The sequence below is a fragment of the Nematolebias whitei genome, chromosome 16 (genome assembly GCF_014905685.2).
Source record: "Nematolebias whitei isolate Nwh7 chromosome 16, NemWhi1, whole genome shotgun sequence".
In the NCBI taxonomy this organism is placed as follows: domain Eukaryota; kingdom Metazoa; phylum Chordata; class Actinopteri; order Cyprinodontiformes; family Rivulidae; genus Nematolebias; species Nematolebias whitei.
The window spans coordinates 11,684,466-11,705,858 of NC_056513.1; the positions used below are offsets into that span (position 1 = coordinate 11,684,466).

Sequence of the window (21,393 nt, forward strand, 5' to 3'; positions counted from 1 at the left end):
TTTAAAGGAGTTGGAGACGTCCATGACAAGAATGTGAATATTTTCAGAATCAATTTATTAAACAAGATATTTTCAACGTTTAAACTTCAACGGACACAGGAGAAAATTGCAAATAGTAGCAAATGCATTAAAAACAAATTGGTGACTCCCTCCTGAATACAGTTTACCAACTAGCCACCAAAAGGAACAGCCCTGTGAGATAGTACATTAAAAAAAGTGTCCTTAAAAGGTTGTATGAAAAAAACACCTATCAATTATTGCATCATAATACGTGCTGCTGTTCGGCGAATTGCTTTTATGCTTTTAGTGCTTAGCGTACTTTTAGTTAATGATCTTATTACTGTTTTTCTTCTACATTTTATTGCTGGATGTAACTGGGACCCTGAGTACACAATTTCATTCCACCACATGCACCACATGTGGTGCGCATGACAAATAAAGAAACTCTGACTCTGATCATGTGAGAGCAGTTGAGGACGTGAGGTCATGCGCCTGAAAGGAACAAGAAACGTGGCGAAATATTGTGATGGGTTTTCAGATTGGCAGCACAATTTAAATCTTTGTTATAATTTTTGTTTATGAATTTATAAACTGGCCCAAATAAAGAAATGAAGAAATGAAACCTTTTTTTTAACCAATATATGTATATTCAACAGAACTGCAATATTAACTTCTGAAACTTAGATCCAAATGTTACATCCGTAGGTAAAATATTATATTCAGTGTGCATTTCCTTGTGGTGTTAAGTATATCCCACCTGTATTATTAAATATTACTTAAATATATAACATTTATCTGTCCAAAAGTCCCAAGAAGTTCAATTTTTCTTCATGGCTAAAGTTCAATCATTTCATGTTATAAAAAATATTTTACATTCTTGCGTTTTGTTCTGTGATGGGATGTTATTGTGTGCGTACCATTTTGAGGCACTGCAGCAGGACGCTGAAGGCAGGAGCATAGGGGAGGTAAGCGGAGCGTATGGAGGCTGTTGAAGCTGGAGGAGCAGCAGGAGGAGCAGGACTACCAGCAGGAGGAGATGTCGAACCTGTCGGCTTCTTTTCACAAACGCGCTTCTCTGGTTCCCTGGAATAAATTACACAGACGTACAGTTACGGCGTCGTTGGGCGAGTTCAATAACCATCGGCCGCCAGGAAGTCAAGCATCTGTGTTTTCACCCCGTGTCACAGTAGCAGTACGGACTGAATCGCATCACTCCGTTCTTGTTGGGAACGCCGATGCGGTGCAGCGAGTCGGCACGCATCATCAGGAAGAAGTCAAACACCTGAAGGAGAAGTCAAAGAAAACACATGCAGCACAAGTTTAAGCGTAAAAGTTCAGAGAATAGAAAGTACGAAAAAACACCAAAGGTTTTAATAAAACAGGCGTTACCTGTAGTCTAATGGCAGAAGCGATGGTTGAACAGTATTTGTTCTTGTAGTGGAGCTGCAGGTGGCTGATAAGCAGCTCATAGACGCGACTTGCATGGCTGGCTGGGAGGCTGTAAAGTTTGCTCTGTTGCAAGGAAAATGAAAGAGGTTGACACATTCAGCGTTTTAATATAGATACAAAAACATCCAAAAATAAAACTCAGGTCAGCAGAAAATATCTGTTTCCTATCATTTTCCTCACAAACTGGATCACGAATACAAAAAGCCGTACCTACGAAAACACAGCAACTGAAAACGAAAACATCTTTTCCACCCTGAAAACTTTTCATCGTTCTAAAATCTAATTCCCAGGATGAACATCCAATTCGGACTCTGGACAGACTTTGGCAAATCCAAGCGATATTGTTACCCTTTAATTATAATTTAGGTTGTAGCAGAGGTTTCCAAATGGAATTAAAAAAAACATTCAGAGAATTTAACATCGTGTTTTTTTCCGTGTCTAGTCCACGCCTCTTCAACAATGTTGCAAAACAATCAGCGCCAAAGAGACTGTTTAGTGTAAATGTAAGCATGTTGGTAATAAATAAAACAAATACATTGCAAACACAAGATTCAACCTCTGACTACGACACAACATGCACAGCATAACTGTTCAGCACAGAAAGGGCGGCAGTATGCACCGGATTTTCCGGACTATAAGTCACACTTTTTTTTCATAGTTTGGCCAGTCCTGCGACTTATAGTCCGAAGTGACTTAAATACGTTTTTATTCTAATCATGATACAATTTTTCACTGACGCGTTAAATTTTCATTCATACCGACATGAACCAAAGAGTAAACATTACTATTTGCAGTCGTGGGAGGGCCCTCTAGGCTTTTGACAACTATCTGTTGCTCCTCTACAGCTAACAGAGGTGAATTTACCGGAAACTTGCTTGTTGGACTCGTTGGCTTGTTTTAGGGGTGCAGAATAAAAAGTGATTTATTAAAGAATCTAGATTCTTAGTCCTGGCGATTCTGAACCGATTCTAAAAGGCCCATACATTGATTTTAAAATGTGTGTTTTAAAATTTTGTGGAGCAAAAATGCATGAGACTTAGAATATAATAGCCTATGGTTTATTGCTGTTAAAGCAGCACTTTGCCACACTGATATAGAGCACAATAATATTAAAATAATGTTGCAGTTCAATATATTGTGCAGCCTGGAGTCAATTATTTAAGCTGGTTAAGTGAGTACAAGTCAGCCAAACAAAAAGACAAGCACAACAGACATTCATGGATGCACCCAGAAGCCTATTTCTCAAACTTGCAATTAAAAAAGAAACTTCTAATGTACCATAGTTTTCAGACTATAAGGCGCATTAAGCAAAACAAGTTCATTTGGACAGATTTTTGAGCGCTGTGTATCACATAAAATCAGTTTGAGATCAGTAAGCACAACCAGAATTAATACATAATGTGCACCTGATTATAAGGCTCACTGTCGATTTTTGAGAAAAGTAAAGGATTTTAAGTGCGTCTTATAGTCCGAAAAATACGGTATTCAAAAGTCACCTTGGTAAATCAGTCACTGTATATCTACATGACGTGAGTGTACCTGCAGGATTTCCAGCAGACCCAGTACAGCAGTCTTGACATCCTCCATAGGAGACTCAGCTGTGAGGTCTCTCTCAGAAACCTCCAGGGCCCCTGAACAAACCAGAGAACGACTGGCCACCTAGAAAACAAAAGCAAATAGTAAAGTATGCCAATCTGAAATGAAGAGTTTAATGGTTGCGAGTGTTTTGGTGAGGTTATTTTCTGTACTCGCTCAATGATGTCCAGGAGGCTGGTGAAGTGAGGAGTGTTACAACCCTCAGCGAGGTCCACCAGAAGCTGGGTGGCCTGTTTTCTGACAGCCAGATCCCGGTCTTCAGCTATCCCACTGAGCTGAGGGATCACAACCATTTCAATCAGCTCATCCTAAAAAGAAAAGGAAAAACCAACAATCAAATCAAATTCAATGTAATTACGTTAAAACAGCCTTTCAGCAGAGCTCCGACTTTCTCACATATCAAAACGCAGAAACTCATTTTTAACTACTTGATGAAGATGGAACAGGAGCTTTTTAAAGAACTAGAGCTCATACGTTCAGCGTACTGGAGTTACAAAAGATGAAGATGTAAGCGCGTGTGCAAGAGCGTGATGAGGTCACAAACCTCATAAAGCTGTCGGTTGGTGCTGAGAACGAAGGACAGGATATGAAGCACTTTGATCCGTATCACGCTGCGAGTCTCGTTCCTTTCAGTCACACAGAGATAACAAGAAGAAAAATATTAAACAGCAGAAGTATCAAGGATCAAAGATGAAAAAAAAACCCACAGATTCAGTTTATAATAGAGTATATCCTACTTAAAGAATTTCTCCATGAGGCGGTGAAGGCTCTGGATCCAGCCGTCCTTGGCCGGCTGGATCGACTGCGCTCGGTATGAGATGAGGGTCAGCACGGATGCATCCTGTCACACACGACATTAAAATGAGAAAAGAAGCTGCACTGTCTATACAAACCAGGACAACTCAGACAGCTACTCAAAAACACGAACAGGTCTCTTGTCGGCACATTTTTCCACCAAACTGAAGAACTTCTCTGTGGAGCCGTGGTAACCGTTCTGCTCGTACAGCTCTTCAACCGTAGTCAAGAGTTCATAGACAATGGCCTTCAGCTCTGCGCTGCCTATCGTCTGCAATAACACAAAAGATAAGCACTTTGGTCAGTGAAGAGCTGTGTCCTTTATTTTTTAATGAGCATGTATGCGTGTACCTGGATCTGCTGCAGCAGTTGCTCTATGATGCCCAGCAGGATGTCCCATGTGACCACCTGCAGCTCTTTGCCGTACTTCTTAATCAGTCTGGTGATGGAGAGGACGATTTCATAGGACACTACCTCGTTGGCACACGACATAGCCTAAAAACAGAAGTCACTGCTTAGTGGATTCAGTGAGAACTCTTTTCTTTGTATTCCGTTTTTAATCTCATATTTAAAGCCGTGGCCATAACAACAAATGAACTATATAAAAATATTTTTATTACAAGGAACAAATAAAAGCATCAAGTTTATGCCACAAACTGTGCAGCATGGACAATTAGTGAAAAACAGATCATCTTTTTCCTTGTCATGAAAGGTCTAAATGCCACTAAAAATGAACGCAGGTGTTAGAAAACTGAACAGAGTCAACGTATGCCAAATGTGTGTCATGTCTAATCTTTAGAAAAACCGCGATAGAGCGAATCTGCGATAAACGAACCGCGAAGTAGCGAGGGACTACTGTACACCGTTGCTTTTTACACTTTATATTTTTGCTATTGTTGGGTGTAACTGGGACCCTGAGCACATAATTTCGTTCCATCTCATGTACCACGTGATGAGAAGGACAATAAAACTGACTTGAACTTGATTTTCAAAACAACTCGCAGAGAAAGTTATGCTGTTTTATAGTTAAAACACAATTTTATGCTACATTAAGGTTCAAAATGTTGTATTTTCCTTGTCTGTTAAAATGGAAATTTAAGATATCATTTTGATCTAAATAGTCGTCAAAGTTTCAAAGAGGATTTTATGTTTACAACGCTATAATTCCTCTGAATGTCAAAGAATTTGTAAATATTGGCTGTAATTGTGATTGCCTCAAGGTAAAACTGTATATATGGATGGGTGTTACCTTATAGAAAGACGGCAGAACAAGCGTTGGTGTGTTTTTCAGGGCAGGGAGTCTGTGTGCACCCCACAGTGCCATTCCAACGAAGAATACCGCTCCTCTCAGCAGTGGGGCATCCTCCATGTACATTCTGGTGCAGAATTTGATTAATCACACAAGCTGTAGAGCTACTCCACCTCCAAAGCAATTTTTGTAAATTACCTCTCCTCCATGATGCGGCACATGGTGTAAATAGCACTGTGGCCGAGATGAGTTCCCAAAACCTTCCTCATCAACTAATGACACAGAACACAATAATGATACATGAGAAAACACCAGAACAGGAAGCTTTGTAGTTCTTTTTTTTTTTTTTTTTTTAAGGAGAATTCCATTCTCACCTTCCAGCAGGATTCACAAAACTCCTTTACGTTAACCGTACGGCAGAGTGTTATAATAAAAATTGTGAGGGACTCTGAGGGAAGGCAGTTGTAGCACACAACAGCATCCAAGACCTGAAGAGCCACCTAACAACCAACCAAACACAACAACATGCAGATCATAACCTCTGCATCAAATACATCAACTCTAGCTGCACAGCATGAAGCTGAATATGAAGAAAACTAATGTATTTATATACAGTATAGGTATTTAAATATATTTATTCTTGAATTTATGAACAGAAAACATTTCAGGCTTAGTTGCATAACCATGAACCTAATAGGGAAGCTTCAAAAGCAGCAGAAAACTGGAAATTAGTTATGTCAACACTTAGAAATGATGCACAAACAAAATCGGCACTCTAATAACACTAAAATATCAGAAATTCAATGAGTTTTTTAAGCAAGTATATGATGACAAACACCAACCTCTATGTCTGTAGACGATGTTGTTCTGTTGCACAGCAGACAGATTTTCCTACAGAGGACACAGCAGGTTCACACATGTGACAAAAGAATGACAATCTGCACTAAAAACAAACAAGTAATCCCCAGAAGTGTGGTTTGTATCCACATTTCAGGCGTGTCCAATCAGTATAAGACACTGACATCTGCTGAACGTACAGACAGTGGGTACGAGAGGCATGGAACTGAGTGTGTGCACGTGTAGCTGTCCAACTTACTGGACCATGATGGACACGTTTTGATCCAGGTAGCAGCTGTTGAACTTTACCAGATTCACAAGAACATGGAGGAAGTCAGAGGTAAGACCAATGTCCATCCACAGGAGAACAAAACGTGCTGAGAAAGAAAAAACAACAACAATAGAAAATATTTTTCACTTGAACTTAAAAAAAAGAGCAGTTTATTTTTTAACCCGGTGTATGATTAGGAACCTTGTTAACCTTGTAACTAAAGTAAGACTAGTCAACGCAATTGTCTTCCCCATAATGATGTATGGCTGCGAAAGTTGGACGCTTAGGAAAGAAGAGAAAAGAAAAGTCGAAGCTTTCGAACTGTGGTGCTGGAGAAGAATGCTAAGAATACCTTGGACTGCTATGATGACGAACAAGACAGTTTTGGACCGGGTCAAACCATCAATGTCCTTACTGGGCAAAATTACCAAACAGCAGCTCTCTTATTTTGGTCACGTGATGCGTGCAAATTCTTTGGAAACGTCAATGATGCTTGGAAAAGTCAGTGGAAAAAGAAGACAAGGCCGCCAAAGAACGAGATGGCTCGACACAATAACGACAACAATGAATATGCCAATTGCGGAATTGAAAAAATTGGTGAAAGACAGGGAGGCATGGAGTTCGAAGATTCATAAAGTGACCGAAAGCCGGATACGACTGATCGGATAATCATCATCATGATTAGGAAAACACAAATCACAGATCACTGCTTCTAGGAACACTAAACTTAAATTAGAAACAAGTACCAAAGTAACTAGAGAGAGAAAATGAAATACGAGCTGTGTCAGATCAAGTTTATCAGAATCAGTCAGACCTCCAGCGCGTTTACAACTGGTCCAAAATGCTGCAGCCCGATTTTATACTGGTACAGGCAAAAAGAGAGCACATTATTCCAGTTGTGGTCTCCCTTCACTGGCTCACTTTCAAATTAATTTTAAAATCCTTCTGCACGTTTTTAAATCTCTCAACAGTTCTGCCCCCTCCTATCTCGCCGATCTGCTGCAGCCATATCCCACAGCGCTTGCTGAGGTCAGCAGACCAGATGCTTTTATTGGTTCCAGGCACTTGTTTTAAGCTCAGAGGTGACACCTTCTCTGTTGCAGGTCCAAAACTGTGGAATGAGTTACCACTGCATGTCAGGCAGGCTCGCTCTCTCACTGTTTTTAAGTCTTGTTTAAAAACTCACTTTTACTCCCTGGCTTTTGACACCGAGTGAGTTGATTTTAACATGTCTGTATTCTATAATGTTAATCATTTAGTTCTTATCTTTACCTATTTGGATCTATGTATTTTATCCCGTGTTCTTTGCTTGTTTGTTTTTGTTGTACAGCACTTTGGTTGGCCTTACAGCTGTTTTAAGTGCTTTAAATAAAGTGGTGTGGTAACTAAATTTAGGTTGATCTAACTTGAGGGCAGTAAATTAAGAAAATTAACAAGTGCATTTTACTAAAGCTCTAAAGAACATCTGCTGTGACAAAATGATAAAAGAAAAAAAGGTCAACACAAGGTTTATTTTAAAATGATTACTGATAATAATGGTTTGAAACAAATTAATTGCAGTAAGGCAGAATCATAAGTGCAGCCGTGCAGCATTTTTGTGTTGAAGTCATATTTTATGACGAGTTTACTGCATTGTTGTAGTTTGGTGAATCTAAGGATTCCTCAAGCCCACCTCTAAAACCTGTCATTTTTACACTTCAGTTCTAAAGCAAAGATTTTGGGGGGTTTGAATGTTTTACCTATGTCCTCCTCCAGGTACGTGATGTCCTTCCCGTTTTCAGTTAAAGCCTTGAACACTTCCAGTCTTTCTGAAAGGTCCTCGTTGCATGGTTGGTAGTCTCCGATCACCTTGAAAAAGTAAGCCCTCAAAGGCCCGAGCCACTCACCCTTCAGATAAATAACACTTAAAATTACACATCTGAACAGTTCGCATGCGCTGCTTATTGTGAACCATATGTTGGGAGTACCTGTCCCTGTATAATGGCCCTAAGGAGCTGCAGGACAGCGTGTCTAGCTTCTGGCGGCTGCTCTGGAGTTAGCATGTCCTCCACAGCTTTCCACACAGCCTCCACGGCATTCTGAGCAACACGAAGCCAACGAGTTTAATGAATACAGAAGACTGGACGTGCTACTAAATGATAAGGAATATAAAAACGGACAAACAGTATTCAATCACCTCCTCAAATTTTTTCATTTTTGCAAGATCGCAAATTTGGCTGATGACTCGCATCCGGTTGTTCAGGCCGTTATCTGGGTGGAGATCCTGCAAACCATAAAGAGTAAATAATTAAATCCCAATATATTAGGAGAACGTTTACAATCCGGCCACGACACACCTTGACTTTGTGACAAACTCATACAGAAACACATTTGCAACTTCAGACGGTCTTGAAACGAAATTAATTTATTCAAATGCAGCGGTGAGCTTAAGTAAATGAGATGCGTCTTACAGCAACTAGATGATAGACTGCTTTCGCAAAGGACTCTCCAAAATGTCCCAGAAATGTCTGCAGGAGTTCTGAATCTCTTTACGAGTCTCAGAGGCTCGCAGCACTGTTGCTTGTGTTTCGAACGGGTTCAAAAGCATTTGTGGGACAAATTTTCTGTCAAAATAGTCACAGAAGTGTTGCAAGCGTCTCCAACCCGTCTAAAGAGAGCTGGAGATTCAATTATAAACATGGGGGAGGTTGTCGAGGTGGGTACAAAGCAGGCCGAGGTGGGTACAGTGTGGGTGGACAATGACGTAATGGGCTTGAATGCAGCTTTGAATACCATTAAGCCATGATTTTCAAAAAATGGTCACTAAAAACTGCTTGCTGTCTACTCAGAATTAAGTGAGACTGCAACAAAATTACCCATTTTCTCACAATTTTCAGACACCAGCTTGTTTCAGCCACAGTGCAATGAGATACCAACTTTAGACTCCTCTTAAAAATATATATTTATTACGTAAATCTTCAAGCATCATATTTTTGTATGCTTGGTTTACCCAAAGATCAATAACAAAAAACAAAGGAGTTTTGCCAAAACGCTCCCATGTGTCTTTTTTTTCTTAACTATCTGTTCTGGTATTTATTCCTACCAACAACATCAGCAATAATTACAAGAATTAAATTTCAACATTGATCCAAGACTACACGTTTCAAAACCAATGGAAGGAAAATGTTTCAGGAAATTATACATAATGTAGTTTTGATTTTGTGACACCATCTCACTCCTGTCTGTCTTTGCTGTGGTCACCATAAAAAAAAAGACCAACAAGCTAAAAACATGTTTTATATAAAATATTTTCTGTCTTGAAATATGAAGCACAGCCAATATTATTATTATTACTTAAATCATTAGTGAGGCTGCCTTTCTGAAACAGCCACAAAGAACTCATATTGAGGCAGCTGTGGCTGAATGGTTAGAGCAGACGTCCTCCAATGGGAGAGTTGGGGGTTCAATTCCACCACTATGCAGTCAGTCACATGTTGAAATGTCCCTGGGCAAGATAATGAAACCCCTCACTGCCTCTGATGTGTGTGATCTAAAGCACTGATTAGTCTCTAAATAATGATTTGTTCAGATTAGCTTTGTAGAAATATAGTAGAGTGCTGTATGAATGGGCACAGATTGAGTTGTAAACCACATTGAGTATCTTGATTAGATAGAAAGGCGCTTTATAAATACAGTCTATACCATATTTATACGTATGAATTTGACTTTCAAGAGACAAAACAGCTGCTATATTTACAAAGGACTTCATAACAATTTTATTTATGAGCAGCTGCTTTTGTCATCATACAATGTAGCAATTCTTGTGCAGAAATGCATCAACAAAGTGGGAATGTGTAAGAAAAGGGACAGGAAATGAGCGGATTTTCACCTTAATAATTTCAGTAGTTATAATGAACTCTGGCAGCTTGGGGTCGCACGGTCTGATCGGTGTCTGGGGAGAAGCGATTCCAAAGATCCCCTTCACCTTGTCCTTCAGAGATGCCTTATTTTGTTGTTTATTCATGGCCACAGGACGAATGGCTGCCTAGAAAATAAAAACATGTTTATCAAATCACATTTGGTGCTTCACATAGATTTATCATCCTTCTTGGAAAGAAAATTAATAAACCCAGCTACATCTTGGAGTTTCTCTGTATTTGAATGATTAGAAGGGTAAAAATCTACTAATTGTGAAAAAAAAAAAAGTAAACATAATTATGTGGAAAAAAAAAACCTGTCTTTTGTTATAGAATTGTACAATTATGATGCAATCAATATATGAATTGGATCCATGCTGACACAAGAGCAGAGTAGGTTATTAAAGTCAGAAAGATTGCAACACGGGGGGGTTATTTAAAACAGTTGGAGAAATTCAAAACACTTAATGCAGTTTAGGTAAACATTAAATGTAACTGGAGTGAAGCTTGGCAGCAGCCTGTTAATGTGTAAACCCAGGGGGCTGGTTTCAAGAATCTGCTGTCATGTGGACTTGCCAGAGACAGATGGGAGGGGACACGAGCAGTTTAGACAACGACTGTCCTGTTTCAGTCCAACAACAACCAGAACGTATGCGAAAGGTGCCCACCGACCAGAACAATTCATAACTAGAGGCACCAAAAGCAAACCATTATTCAAAGAAACGCACAGTGGTGTTGCTAAAAGCCTTATCTACGGTTGCATTGCCTCGCACGTAGGCTAGCGACGTTGCTCCGAAGGTTTGGGGGTATTTAAACCACATCCTTTCCATTCTTCTTCTCACCTTATCGGAGTTGGGTCGCTTCCGGTTTCATGTATTCACGGCTTCGTTCTTTTTGCATCCACTGAAGTCGCGTGCGTCTTTGCATTGATTCAACTTCGCATTTGTTGCCGAGAAGCTTGTTTTCGGAGCTCCACTCCCCAACCGGATGGCACGCTGACGCTGCGATAGCGACACTTCCTGTTTAAAAAAAAAAAAAAAAAACGCTTGCCGCAGTCGTTCATGGGAAATGGTGTTCTCAACAAACAGGAAAAATGCTCAAATATGTTTCGGCTAGTTTGAAAGAAGCTAACCAGACCTCCAGACGAGTAAGCAAAATGTTATAATTTCTAAGGAGTTTTTTTAACGTCGAAAAGTTTTTTTTTTTTTAATATGAACTTCTTGCCTACTGGCATCAGCAGTTAGGCTAGCAGCTACATTAGCATGCTAACGCTATTTAAGTTGTTTTTTTTATCGTATTAGAAGTTGCTTGGAGAGGCTTTTTAGGCTATGGCTGAAGTGGAACAACACAACAACAAACGTGACCCCTGCTGGTTAAATCAGACAGAACAGGCACGGGTTACAGTAGTGCCAAATTAGTGAAAATACTGTACAATTAACAGTGATTGAGATTTTCGTTTAAATGAGTCCATAAACAAAAACACCATCTGGCGATCCCACTAAAACAGCATATAATCACCCTATTTTATCTGTAAATACAAATGTTCTTATTTATATGACTTCAGAAATAATCAAATGTCTTACAGCCCTTAAAATGTACGTCGAAATTTACCTTTTTTTCTTTGTTAGCCGTTGTAGTGCCGGGAAATCCCTTCATATAATGTTTGGCGCTCTATGAAGCTTGGGAACATGTATTCCCCTTTTTAAATATATGGCTGGAGTTCTGATGACATGTAAATAAAAATCTTTCAAACTAACAATCAAACAAAACCAACTTGTTGCCAGACCAGGTGATAAATTGACAATTTCAACAATCTTTGTGTCATTTTTTTAAACTTTTGAGGAGAATTTTATAATAATAATAATAAGAATACAGAAAAAATTATCATTGTGACTCATTTAACCTGCACATTCAAATTTAAAAATATAGCCCATATCACAAGGTATTCTACAAAACTGAACATTTTAGAAAACCGCAAAGAAAATTTCGTTTCAGTTTTTATCTGTTTGCGCTTTTTACCAAAAACTAATTTTTGCACGTGTGTGAAATGTTTTATTTAGCATTTAGCATCAACCTTTATTGTTTTCATTTATTAAAATGTCTCTTTGGCGGCCACAATCCATCCATCCTTTACCTGATTCTTCCTTTCCAGGTCACAGGGGTCACTGGTGCGAGTCACTGCACCTTGGACAGGTCTCCAGTTCATCACAGCGACACAAACAACCATTAACTCTCACTCACACCTAGGGACAATTTAGAGTTAACATGCATGTTTTTGGTCCATGGGAGGAAACCGGAGTACTTGGCGAAAAGCCACGCATGCACGGACCAACCAGTAATATATTTTTTTCTACTACATCTAAAATGAGAAGAAATAAAAATATAATATAGAACTACATCAGAAAGGTGAAACTTAGTGTCTTAAATACATAAGTCAATTTTATTCATAAAGTACATTTAAAGAGAACTGCTGTTGGTCAAAGTGTTAAACATAAAACATAAAGGAAATAACAGCAATATACTTAAAATAAAAAAATAAAACAACAGTAGAGACCAGTATTTTGGTTAAAATAAAGATAAAACACAGGTGGTTTAATGGGTGTAATGCATGGAAAAGCTGTGACAAAGAAGGAAACTTTGAGTATATAATTTTTCAAATAATACACAATATTCACATGTATGTAATTAAATTAACTTTAAATGTATTTTTGCAGAGATATCGATATGTTTATAGGTCTAACTAAGAAAAAGGTAAAGATTTTTAAACAAATGCATTTAATGTGCAATTAAACTATAGAAAACTGAAACAGAGTAAAAGTATTGTATTTTTATATGTACATAAACTTTCAGATCTGTGGCTTGTCAATAATAATACAAAAACATTTAAACTGTAAACTTATATTCCCACTGATTTAAAAAGTAACTTTTAAAGTCAAACAACTGTTACATAAATATACAAGTTTTTTGATTTCTTGCAGTTTTTTAGTTCAGTTTCATTCAATATCCAGAATTGAATTTTTTGTTGTCTATAATCTCATAGTTATTTCATTGGCGTTAGTCAAATGTTTTAAACGCTGAACTAATTACACTTTTTGCATGTTTATGTTTTTGCTCATGTCTTGCAGAAGTTTGCGCTCCCCTCCTGAGTTCAGCTCCTTGTTATTGTGCTTCGTAACGTTCGCTGTGGCGCACGCGACGCTCCGTTCTGCGGTTCGGAGTTTGATGACGATGAGTTCTCCGTACTTCACTCAAAGCAGGTCCGTTACCACCCGGAGTGGCAGCGGTCAACGTTCAGGCAGCACACCTGCCGCCTCTCTTAGATCCAAACTAACTGGCAGACAGATGGACGTGAACGCGGCTCCCTCGGTGGCAGTGAAGGTGGAGGTGGAGGAGGTGAAGGTGTCAGAACAAAAGGAACCCTTCACTGCCCCTTCATTAAGCGGTATGTTCACGTTATGCTGCAAGTTCACTGCAGACACTGATATTATTGACATGATTTAATAATTTAACTCCTCTACTAAGCATTGCACATACTTGGAGAGGTGGAGGTATGCACTTGAAAGAAGAGGAATGAAAGTCAGCCGTAGTAAGACGTAGTAAGAGTGTGGTGAAGTGGTGAAGAAGAGAGTCCAGACGGGATGGAATGAATAGAGAAAAGTTTCAGGAGTGATTTGCGACAAAAGGGTGGCAACAGAGGTCAAAGGAAAAGTTTACAACCAGACCAGCTATGTTGTATGGTCTGGAGACAGAGACATGGGACAAAAAGACAGGAGAAAGAACTGGAAGTGGCAGAAATGAAGATGTGGAGGTTCTCCTTAGGAGTGACAAGGAATGAGATCATCAGAGGTACAGCACAGGTTCACCAACTGGGAGATAAAGTTAGAGAGACCAGACTGAGATGGTTTGGACATGTCCAGAGGAGGGACAGTGGGTATATTGGTAGAAGGATGTTAGAAATGCAGCTGCCAGGAAAAAGACAAAGAGGAGATATATGGATGCAGTTGAGAGGACATGGAGGTAATTACAGAAACTAAAAATATTTCTGTAACTTTTTTTTCATTCAGGCTTTAGATTATGTGTCAATAATGTGAATGTGTCATCAGCATTCACATTATTGTTTATATGTTTTTATTGCAAATTTACCATTCTGTCGTGTTTCCTTGTTTTAGCTGATTGTCATAAACTGCTTCAGCCGTCCACTGTGCAGCCAAAAGCAGAACCGGAAGCTTCCTCGCAGTACCCATCCAGACGTAGGAGGAGACAGGTTCAGCTGGAGTATGAGAAAGAGGATGTTGCTTCTGGGGTAAAGAGGGAGGAATGGGAACCTCCAGACTGGAAGAAGCAGTTAGATTTTATTCGTAACATGAGGAGCGGTCGCAGTGCTCCTGTGGACAACTTGGGTGCAGAGAAATGCTACGATGCAGAAGCCCCCGCACATGTGGGTGGGGTTTGTATTTTTTAAATTTTTATATAAATTCAGTGTGGTTCATGTGTCCATTTAATCCTTCTGATGTCTCCACAGGTAAGACGTTTCCAAGTGTTGGTGTCCCTCATGCTGTCCAGTCAAACAAAAGATCAAGTGACAGCAGCCGCTATGCAGAAGCTCCGAGCACATGGCTGCACTGTGGAGAATGTCCTCAACACTGATGATAAAAAGCTGGGAGAACTCATTTATCCTGTTGGTTTCTGGAGGGTAACACCAATGGGTTTTCTGACTTTCCTCATTTTTACTATTTACTTTAAAAAACCATCTAGTTAACCTTCGCTGTTGCGCCTCCTCTCTAGAGTAAGGTGAGATACCTGAAGCAAACATCAGCCATGCTGCAGGAAGAGTTTGGAGGAGATATCCCAAATACTGTGGAGGGGCTGGTCCGCCTGGCCGGAGTTGGGCCTAAAATGGCTCACTTGGCAATGGACATTGCCTGGAACCAAGTATCTGGAATCGGTAGGAACTTAATTTGAATTAGTTTCATTTATATTGCACCAGTTCACAACAACTCAGGACGCAGTACAAAATAGAAGAAAACAAGTCCAATCCAAGACTGAGCAAGATTCAAATACCAAAGTATGTGTGCTACTACAGTTCTAGAATTGCTCCGCTCAGGGTGGCTGCATGTTGGAGCAGCGCTGTTACTTTCATTCTGAGTTGTTGCTTTTGAAAACTTTAATTCCTCTTTTTTCTGGATGTAAATCGCGTTTTTTGGATGATTACTTCCTCTGGTATCGGATGCTGTGCAGCTGGAAGGATTTTTTTTTGGCCGTTTGTTATGATGCGTAACCATGGCAACAATGTGTTTTATAACAACCCGGAGCAGCTGATTAACATATCAAAAGTTCACATACCTTAACTAGATCCCCAAATCCCAAAAGAGTTGAAAAGGAGGCACCATGGACGAATTCCCGTCAACATGTCAGCGATGCTCAAGTACCTGACCGCCGAGATCCTGGAGCTGGTGGGAATCTCAGTTTGTGACAACGGGAGGACCGGGATCATCCCCCGGCACCTTCAGTTGTCTGTCCGTGGTGACAAGGATCTCGGCAGACTCATGGGAGCAGTGACCATCACTCGGGGAGGAATTCTGCTCAGCATTCGGGCAGTTCTGCTGCCCAGGAGGATCGAGAGGCCCGCCGGATCTGACAGCAAGCTGGATCCAGGTGGAAGGATTGTATCTGTGGCCAGATTCTTCAAATTCGCTGCAGGAGATCCTTCCTACCCACAACTATCAGCATCTATAACAACTCTTGAATGAAACCAGGATGATGAGCTATGACAACACTTATTTCCCTTTGGGATTAATAAAGTATTTTTGAATTGAATTGTATTGAATTGAATGTGCTGTATACACAGTAGATTATATTTTTTGCAGCACCTTAAACTAAATTCTAAAATACATCATATATTTAAATTAAATCCTCTTGCAGGGCTGTGGTATGAGGCTGCATGTGTTGATTTCTGTTTAGGTGTGGACACCCACGTGCATCGGATCTCTAACAGGCTGGGCTGGCTCAAGAAACCAACCAAGAATCCAGAAGACACGCGTAAGGCCCTGGAGGACTGGTTGCCCAGGTAGGAGTCTGAACGATAGAATCGTGTCCATATCACTTGATTAAAAATAACAAAGAAATTGACAAAAGATCTGATTTAGCTAAAACTCAAACATCACTGGCTGCAGACTGGGTCACTCAGTCCCTGCTGGATTTTGCTGACTTCTTCCAGGTTGTTTCACCTGAAACGTTTGATTTTGTTGCAGCTTTTTCCGAAAGTTGCCGTCAGTGTCGCATTGTTTTGTACCCTTTTTTCTTTCACATGCCAAAAACAAAACATGTTACAATTTTATCAGATGATTGATATAAACAAATTCAAACTACAGTATTTGATGTCAAGGTACAAATGTAATCAACAAAACTGGTGAATCTACTAAATATGATGAATTAGAAACATTTACCAGCAGGTCATTTTGGGTATTTTCTTTCTGTTGCGCATTTGAGCTAAGCTAACAGACTGACCTCTGGAAAAAAACCTGTCTTGTCGAAGCTACAACATTCACAGTTGAAACCCATGTCTTCGTGAAAAAAGATGTTTTTCTCTGCAAAAAGAAGCTGAGAACTTGTTTACTGATTTTTTTATTAAAAGCTTTGTGTGACAAATGCTATGCTAAAGAGCTCACACCACAATGAGCGTCCGCCATTTTGAGAACTGAAGAGAGACAGCCCATGTCACGTCAAGGGGCCTCCCTCCCATTTTTTTTAAAGAGACACGCTGCTCGCTCCCTCACTATCCATCCTTCCGTTCAAACAGTCTTATACCGCCATCTGCTGGTCAAAAAAAAGGTACTACACTCTAAACAAATTAACCAACATTTCTTCTTAAATTTGACAATAATTACTAATTAGACTCTAAAGCTTTTAGAGTCTGCATATATAAAGACTCAAGAGGTCTTGCACTATCACCAGCCTGACCCCAACAGGTGATACAGTACGACATAAGGGATAAAATCATGGCATGCAAGAATGTTTTAACTGCATCAAGTGAGAGACAATGTCTGATATATTGAATATTTTTAAGATTGAATTTAATGACTTTAGTCATATTCCATGCTTCTTAAAATTCAAATTTGGATCAAGGGTCACCCCAAGATATTTCAAGTCAGTGACTATGTCAGTTTTTTCCTCTTTGATGGAAATATCAGTACTAGGAGATTGTACCATGGTTTTAGAAAAACATACATTTGGTCTTTACATTTAGAGTCATACATGACTGATCTAGCCAACAGGTGATCCTTTGCAGTTGTTAGTTTAGCAGATACTAAGTCAGTTGTTTTAGCATGTACATAGATTGCAGTATTGTTAAAAACGGGAGCTGGCTGCGGGTCACCGGACCTGGAAACCACCTCCAGCCCACGTCTTTCCCCCCGGCTCAAATCTCCCTAATAAGTGGCAACTCACAATATCAATAAATCAAGAAAACGTCAATTAAGTTTTATCAGTCATATTAAAATCAAGGCAGGAAAAGGTTACAGTTTACAGCGCTGGCCTCTCCGTTCTATGACGCGATCATAACACCGGAAGAGCCCCGATGTCCCGTGTCATTACTCATTTATAGGGTCCTAGACTCCTCCTTCGAAGAAGGGGAGCTCAACCTGTCAGTGTATGAGGGGGCGTGACTAAATGTGATCTCAGTGGATCTTATGTGGTTTTGATGTATTAGGAAATATAAGACGGTGCTTAAAAAGCCTTTCTACGTGATGTGGCAAGCAGATTAAACTGTATTCCTTGACGGATATTGAATCCCAGGGAGACTCTGAGAGCTGCTGGCCCAGTTTATCCCAGTCAAAACCGGGTCATAATTTCATTATAATCCCATCTCTGAGCAGATCAAAACCATACGACCAGTCTAGATAAAAATATCCAACAGTATCATCAGCAAACATCTGCAAATTCACATCAGCACACTGTTCAGAAAGATCATTAATATACAAGCTAAACAGTAAGGGTTAGAAAAGAAAAGGGTTTAAAAAAAAGTTTTCCTGTTTATCTGACAACTCTGATTAGCCATGCTCAGCTGTATGCATCGCACATGTAGTGTCTCCATGATCAGTGTCCAAACTGGTGAATTCTGGAACGTCCCTTCGGTCCTTTTGCAGCTTTTACTCCTATATGCTGAAAAAGGTGAGCAGCACAAACAAAACCTCTGCTCTCTGTGTTTTATTATAACTGTTGTTAGTGCAGAAAAACTTTGGACTGCAGCCGCCTGCAGTGTGCACGTGCGATTTCACACCCGCTATGGCATTTCTCATCTCTGTGGGGGTTCCCCTGACAGAACAAGGCCTGTTGTCGTGTAAATGAACAGTCCTGTCAGGTTAGTTTCTGTCCATTCAGAGCCTCATGCAATTTAAAAGTCTGGAACTCCACACCCTCCTGACATTTCCAGCAAAACGTCTTCAGATACAGAGTAAACTGGTGACATGGATGAAATTCCTGATAGGTGTGACCAGAGTGGCTCCTCTCTGTGAGTTCCAACGAACCCCTATTGTGAGGAGTGATAGTGCAGTCTGCCTATGTATCTAGTAGGGGTGCGTCGTTAAATCGCCCCGATTTCCTTAATTATGGTAGATCGGCTGATACTTCCATGAGAAACTGATTTTACCGATTTTTTTTTGTAGTTTTAACAATTGTCTGAACTTCATTTTTATTTCAGAGCACTACCTCATGGCCAGTTAAAACAAGTTTGTATTGTTTCTAGGATATTGTTCAAGGGTATGTTTTTCAACAAAATAAGATTGAAAAATTGAAGGTGCATTGTGACCATATAACACCTGTCAGTGTCGCTTATAAAACAAAATCGGTATCGGCCAAAATCGGAGTCGGCAGGTTTTTAGAGATCGGTGATCGGCCAGAAAACTGCACCCCTAGTATCTTAGCTCAGCTTTATAATCTTCACCAGCAGATCTCTTAATTGTCCATTTGTTGCAGGGAGCTGTGGAGCGAGATCAACTGGCTACTTGTGGGTTTCGGACAGCAGGTTTGTCTTCCTGTCAGCCCCCTCTGCTCCGTGTGTCTGAACCAGTACAGCTGTCCGTCCGCTCACAAGAGTTCTCCTGCAAAGAAGCCCAAAACTGGATCACCGCACTCTCCAGGTCCAAGAATCAAAACTGAACCTGGACAGGACGGAGCTGTTGAGACACTAAACAAGAAAATAGTTTCCGCCACCAGACGAAGAAGGCAAACAAACAAAAATCAGACTTAACTGTTGATTCTTACCATCACAAGTTGAGCAAATGTGGACCTCACACATACTGGTTTCACACACTAAAAACACGCAGTAGCTGTTTATATGGAAATTTGTAACACGTATGTGTGTTTGGTTACATCTGTATGTCTGGTTTGTTTTGATATGAGAGTTCGTTTGACACTTTATTACCAACTTTACGCGGTACGGTGGTGCAGTTGGTAGAGCTGCCGGCTCTCAACGAGAAGATCGCTGTATTGAATCCTGGCCAGGTGGAGTTTGCATGTTCTCCTCGTGCATGCATGGGTTTTCTCCGGGTACTCCGGTTTCCTCCCACAGACCAAAAACATGCATGTTACGCTGATTGGTCTGTGTGAGTGAGAGAGTGAATGGTTGTCTCGTTTGTCTCTATGTGTCCCTGCGATGGACTTGCGATCTGTCCAGGGTGTCCCGCCTCTCACACAGCGATCAACATGACCCGAAAAGGAAGCGGGTAAAAGATGATGGATATTACCAACTTTGTTTTATAAATTCAGTATTTTTATGTTTTCCGTTAAATAAAATGTTTTACAGAAACTTGGTGTAAGTGTCATTAATAAAGTTTAATTTTGCCTAAAGTTTTTGTTTCCTAAGGAAAAATGAGAACATCAATTAAAAAAGCCTTTTTTGAGTCTTCTGCATGCAAAAACATTTTAAACCGTGTATTTCTTTAGGGCAGGTTTTAAATATAATAGACTGAATAGACTAATATCTAATAAAGATCTTTTGATCATAAACTGACTTACATTTAGGTAAAGTTTTCAGAAATGGCAAGAATGATTAAATAACACAAACCTATAAGGACATTATTCTTGCTTTTTGGTTTTGTTGTTTTATTTCTGTAGTATCAATAGTTTAAACATTATTTTTTTATACTTTTTTTAGATTTGCAATGTTTGTATTACTGCTTTTTTTTATTTTATTTGTTGGGCTTTTTCTTTTTTTTTTTTTTTACCAGCGAGACCATGGGAAGTAGGGGTGTGGACAGTGCTGCAGCACAGAACACACAACCAAAATACATAGTGGAAAAAAATGAAGACAAAATTAATATAAACTAATCTCATTACTGCTGCTTATGTTTAAATTATATATATTAATAATATTGAGTTTTGTAAATCTGGTAAAGAAACCCAAGTACTGGTATGTCTATGTGCAAAATTATACAGAACCTTCAAAAAAGTGGATTAGAAATAGGTCATCGTTGTAGTTTTATAGATATTCTGCATACAAATTACATTATCAAGCTGTGTTGATGTTGGATCCAAGGATGTCCTCGAACATAAACTGGTGATTGTCCAGTCTGAGCACTATCTGTTCGCTCGAATTTGACCCGTCTCAGCTCTACATGGTCTCTGTAGTTTTCCATATAACTGATGCCGCCCCATTCTAAGCAGGCTGTCTTGGTGCTGAAACTTACCACCAATGGGTAAATAATTTAAAGTCACAAAACGTTTGCAGTTGTTTACAATACTTTTCATAAATGCTGTGGTCGAGTGGAGGCTATCACCCCTCCACCGGTCAGAGCCTGTATTTCAGGTCCATGTGGTCTAGCTCCCTCCAAATTCTATTAGCCAACAAGCATGGGAATGTCTACACCTCCCTGTAGTACCACTGTTGGTTTAGATGTTGGTATTTTAAAGCTATATTATACATTTTAAATGAATAAAACAAATGCTGAAGTTGCCATGTTTTAAAAAGGGTGTGTTTGATTCTTGTGAATGACACACTCATGATTGACTTTGCTCTCGCACCAATCAATGGCACGCAAATCTTCACTATGGCTCGGCTTGCTTGAACTTCGGCCCGGTAGGTTCTAAGAGGCGAGCTGAAAGTAGATGGGATCACTCAGTGGAAAGACTTCAAACCTGTGCAAGGTTGACCCAAGTAGGGCCGAGTCAAACCCTTGAAGAAAAGGCAACCCAAAACTAAGAATTACAAGAGATAAAAGAAATTGCTGACAGGACAACAACAGAATAACTATATATATATATATATATATATATCTATCACCGCTATATATGTATTGAACGGT

General features: G+C 39.7%; 2 protein-coding genes across 2 annotated transcripts in view; one reads left to right on the forward strand and one right to left on the reverse strand.

Moving 5' to 3' along the window:
* Window positions 1-11,092, reverse strand: part of tsc2 (TSC complex subunit 2) — a 33,572-nt gene extending 22,480 nt beyond the window's left edge. The window contains exons 1-19 of the mRNA XM_037689670.1: window positions 10,936-11,092; window positions 10,066-10,221; window positions 8,374-8,460; window positions 8,165-8,275; window positions 7,937-8,084; window positions 6,186-6,303; window positions 5,932-5,980; window positions 5,464-5,589; window positions 5,288-5,361; window positions 5,090-5,216; window positions 4,192-4,335; window positions 3,974-4,111; window positions 3,783-3,886; window positions 3,590-3,671; window positions 3,198-3,353; window positions 2,989-3,108; window positions 1,390-1,512; window positions 1,176-1,282; window positions 918-1,083 (exon numbers count right to left, since the gene is read on the reverse strand). Coding sequence (XP_037545598.1) covers window positions 918-1,083; window positions 1,176-1,282; window positions 1,390-1,512; window positions 2,989-3,108; window positions 3,198-3,353; window positions 3,590-3,671; window positions 3,783-3,886; window positions 3,974-4,111; window positions 4,192-4,335; window positions 5,090-5,216; window positions 5,288-5,361; window positions 5,464-5,589; window positions 5,932-5,980; window positions 6,186-6,303; window positions 7,937-8,084; window positions 8,165-8,275; window positions 8,374-8,460; window positions 10,066-10,200 — 2,115 coding nt within the window. The 5' untranslated portion in view covers window positions 10,201-10,221; window positions 10,936-11,092. The remainder of the gene's footprint in view (window positions 1-917; window positions 1,084-1,175; window positions 1,283-1,389; window positions 1,513-2,988; window positions 3,109-3,197; window positions 3,354-3,589; window positions 3,672-3,782; window positions 3,887-3,973; window positions 4,112-4,191; window positions 4,336-5,089; window positions 5,217-5,287; window positions 5,362-5,463; window positions 5,590-5,931; window positions 5,981-6,185; window positions 6,304-7,936; window positions 8,085-8,164; window positions 8,276-8,373; window positions 8,461-10,065; window positions 10,222-10,935) is intronic.
* Window positions 11,093-13,315: 2,223 nt separating this feature from the next.
* On the forward strand, window positions 13,316-19,340 carry nthl1 (nth-like DNA glycosylase 1). Its single transcript, XM_037690507.1, has 6 exons — window positions 13,316-13,535; window positions 14,263-14,531; window positions 14,616-14,786; window positions 14,879-15,038; window positions 16,055-16,160; window positions 19,067-19,340. The coding sequence occupies exons 1-6, from the start codon at window positions 13,316-13,318 to the stop codon at window positions 19,338-19,340; spliced, it is 1,200 nt and encodes a 399-aa protein (XP_037546435.1).
* The last annotated feature ends 2,053 nt before the right edge of the window (window positions 19,341-21,393 follow it).

Excerpts from the sequence above, each read along its gene's own strand:
- nthl1 (XM_037690507.1), top strand. The coding sequence starts at position 13,316 with ATGACGATGAGTTCTCCGTACTTCACTCAAAGCAGGTCCGTTACCACC. Across the intron at positions 14,787-14,878 it reads ATCCTGTTGGTTTCTGGAGG|AGTAAGGTGAGATACCTGAA; the intron begins GTAACACCAATG and ends CCTCCTCTCTAG. Across the intron at positions 16,161-19,066 it reads CTGGAGGACTGGTTGCCCAG|GGAGCTGTGGAGCGAGATCA; the intron begins GTAGGAGTCTGA and ends CATTTGTTGCAG.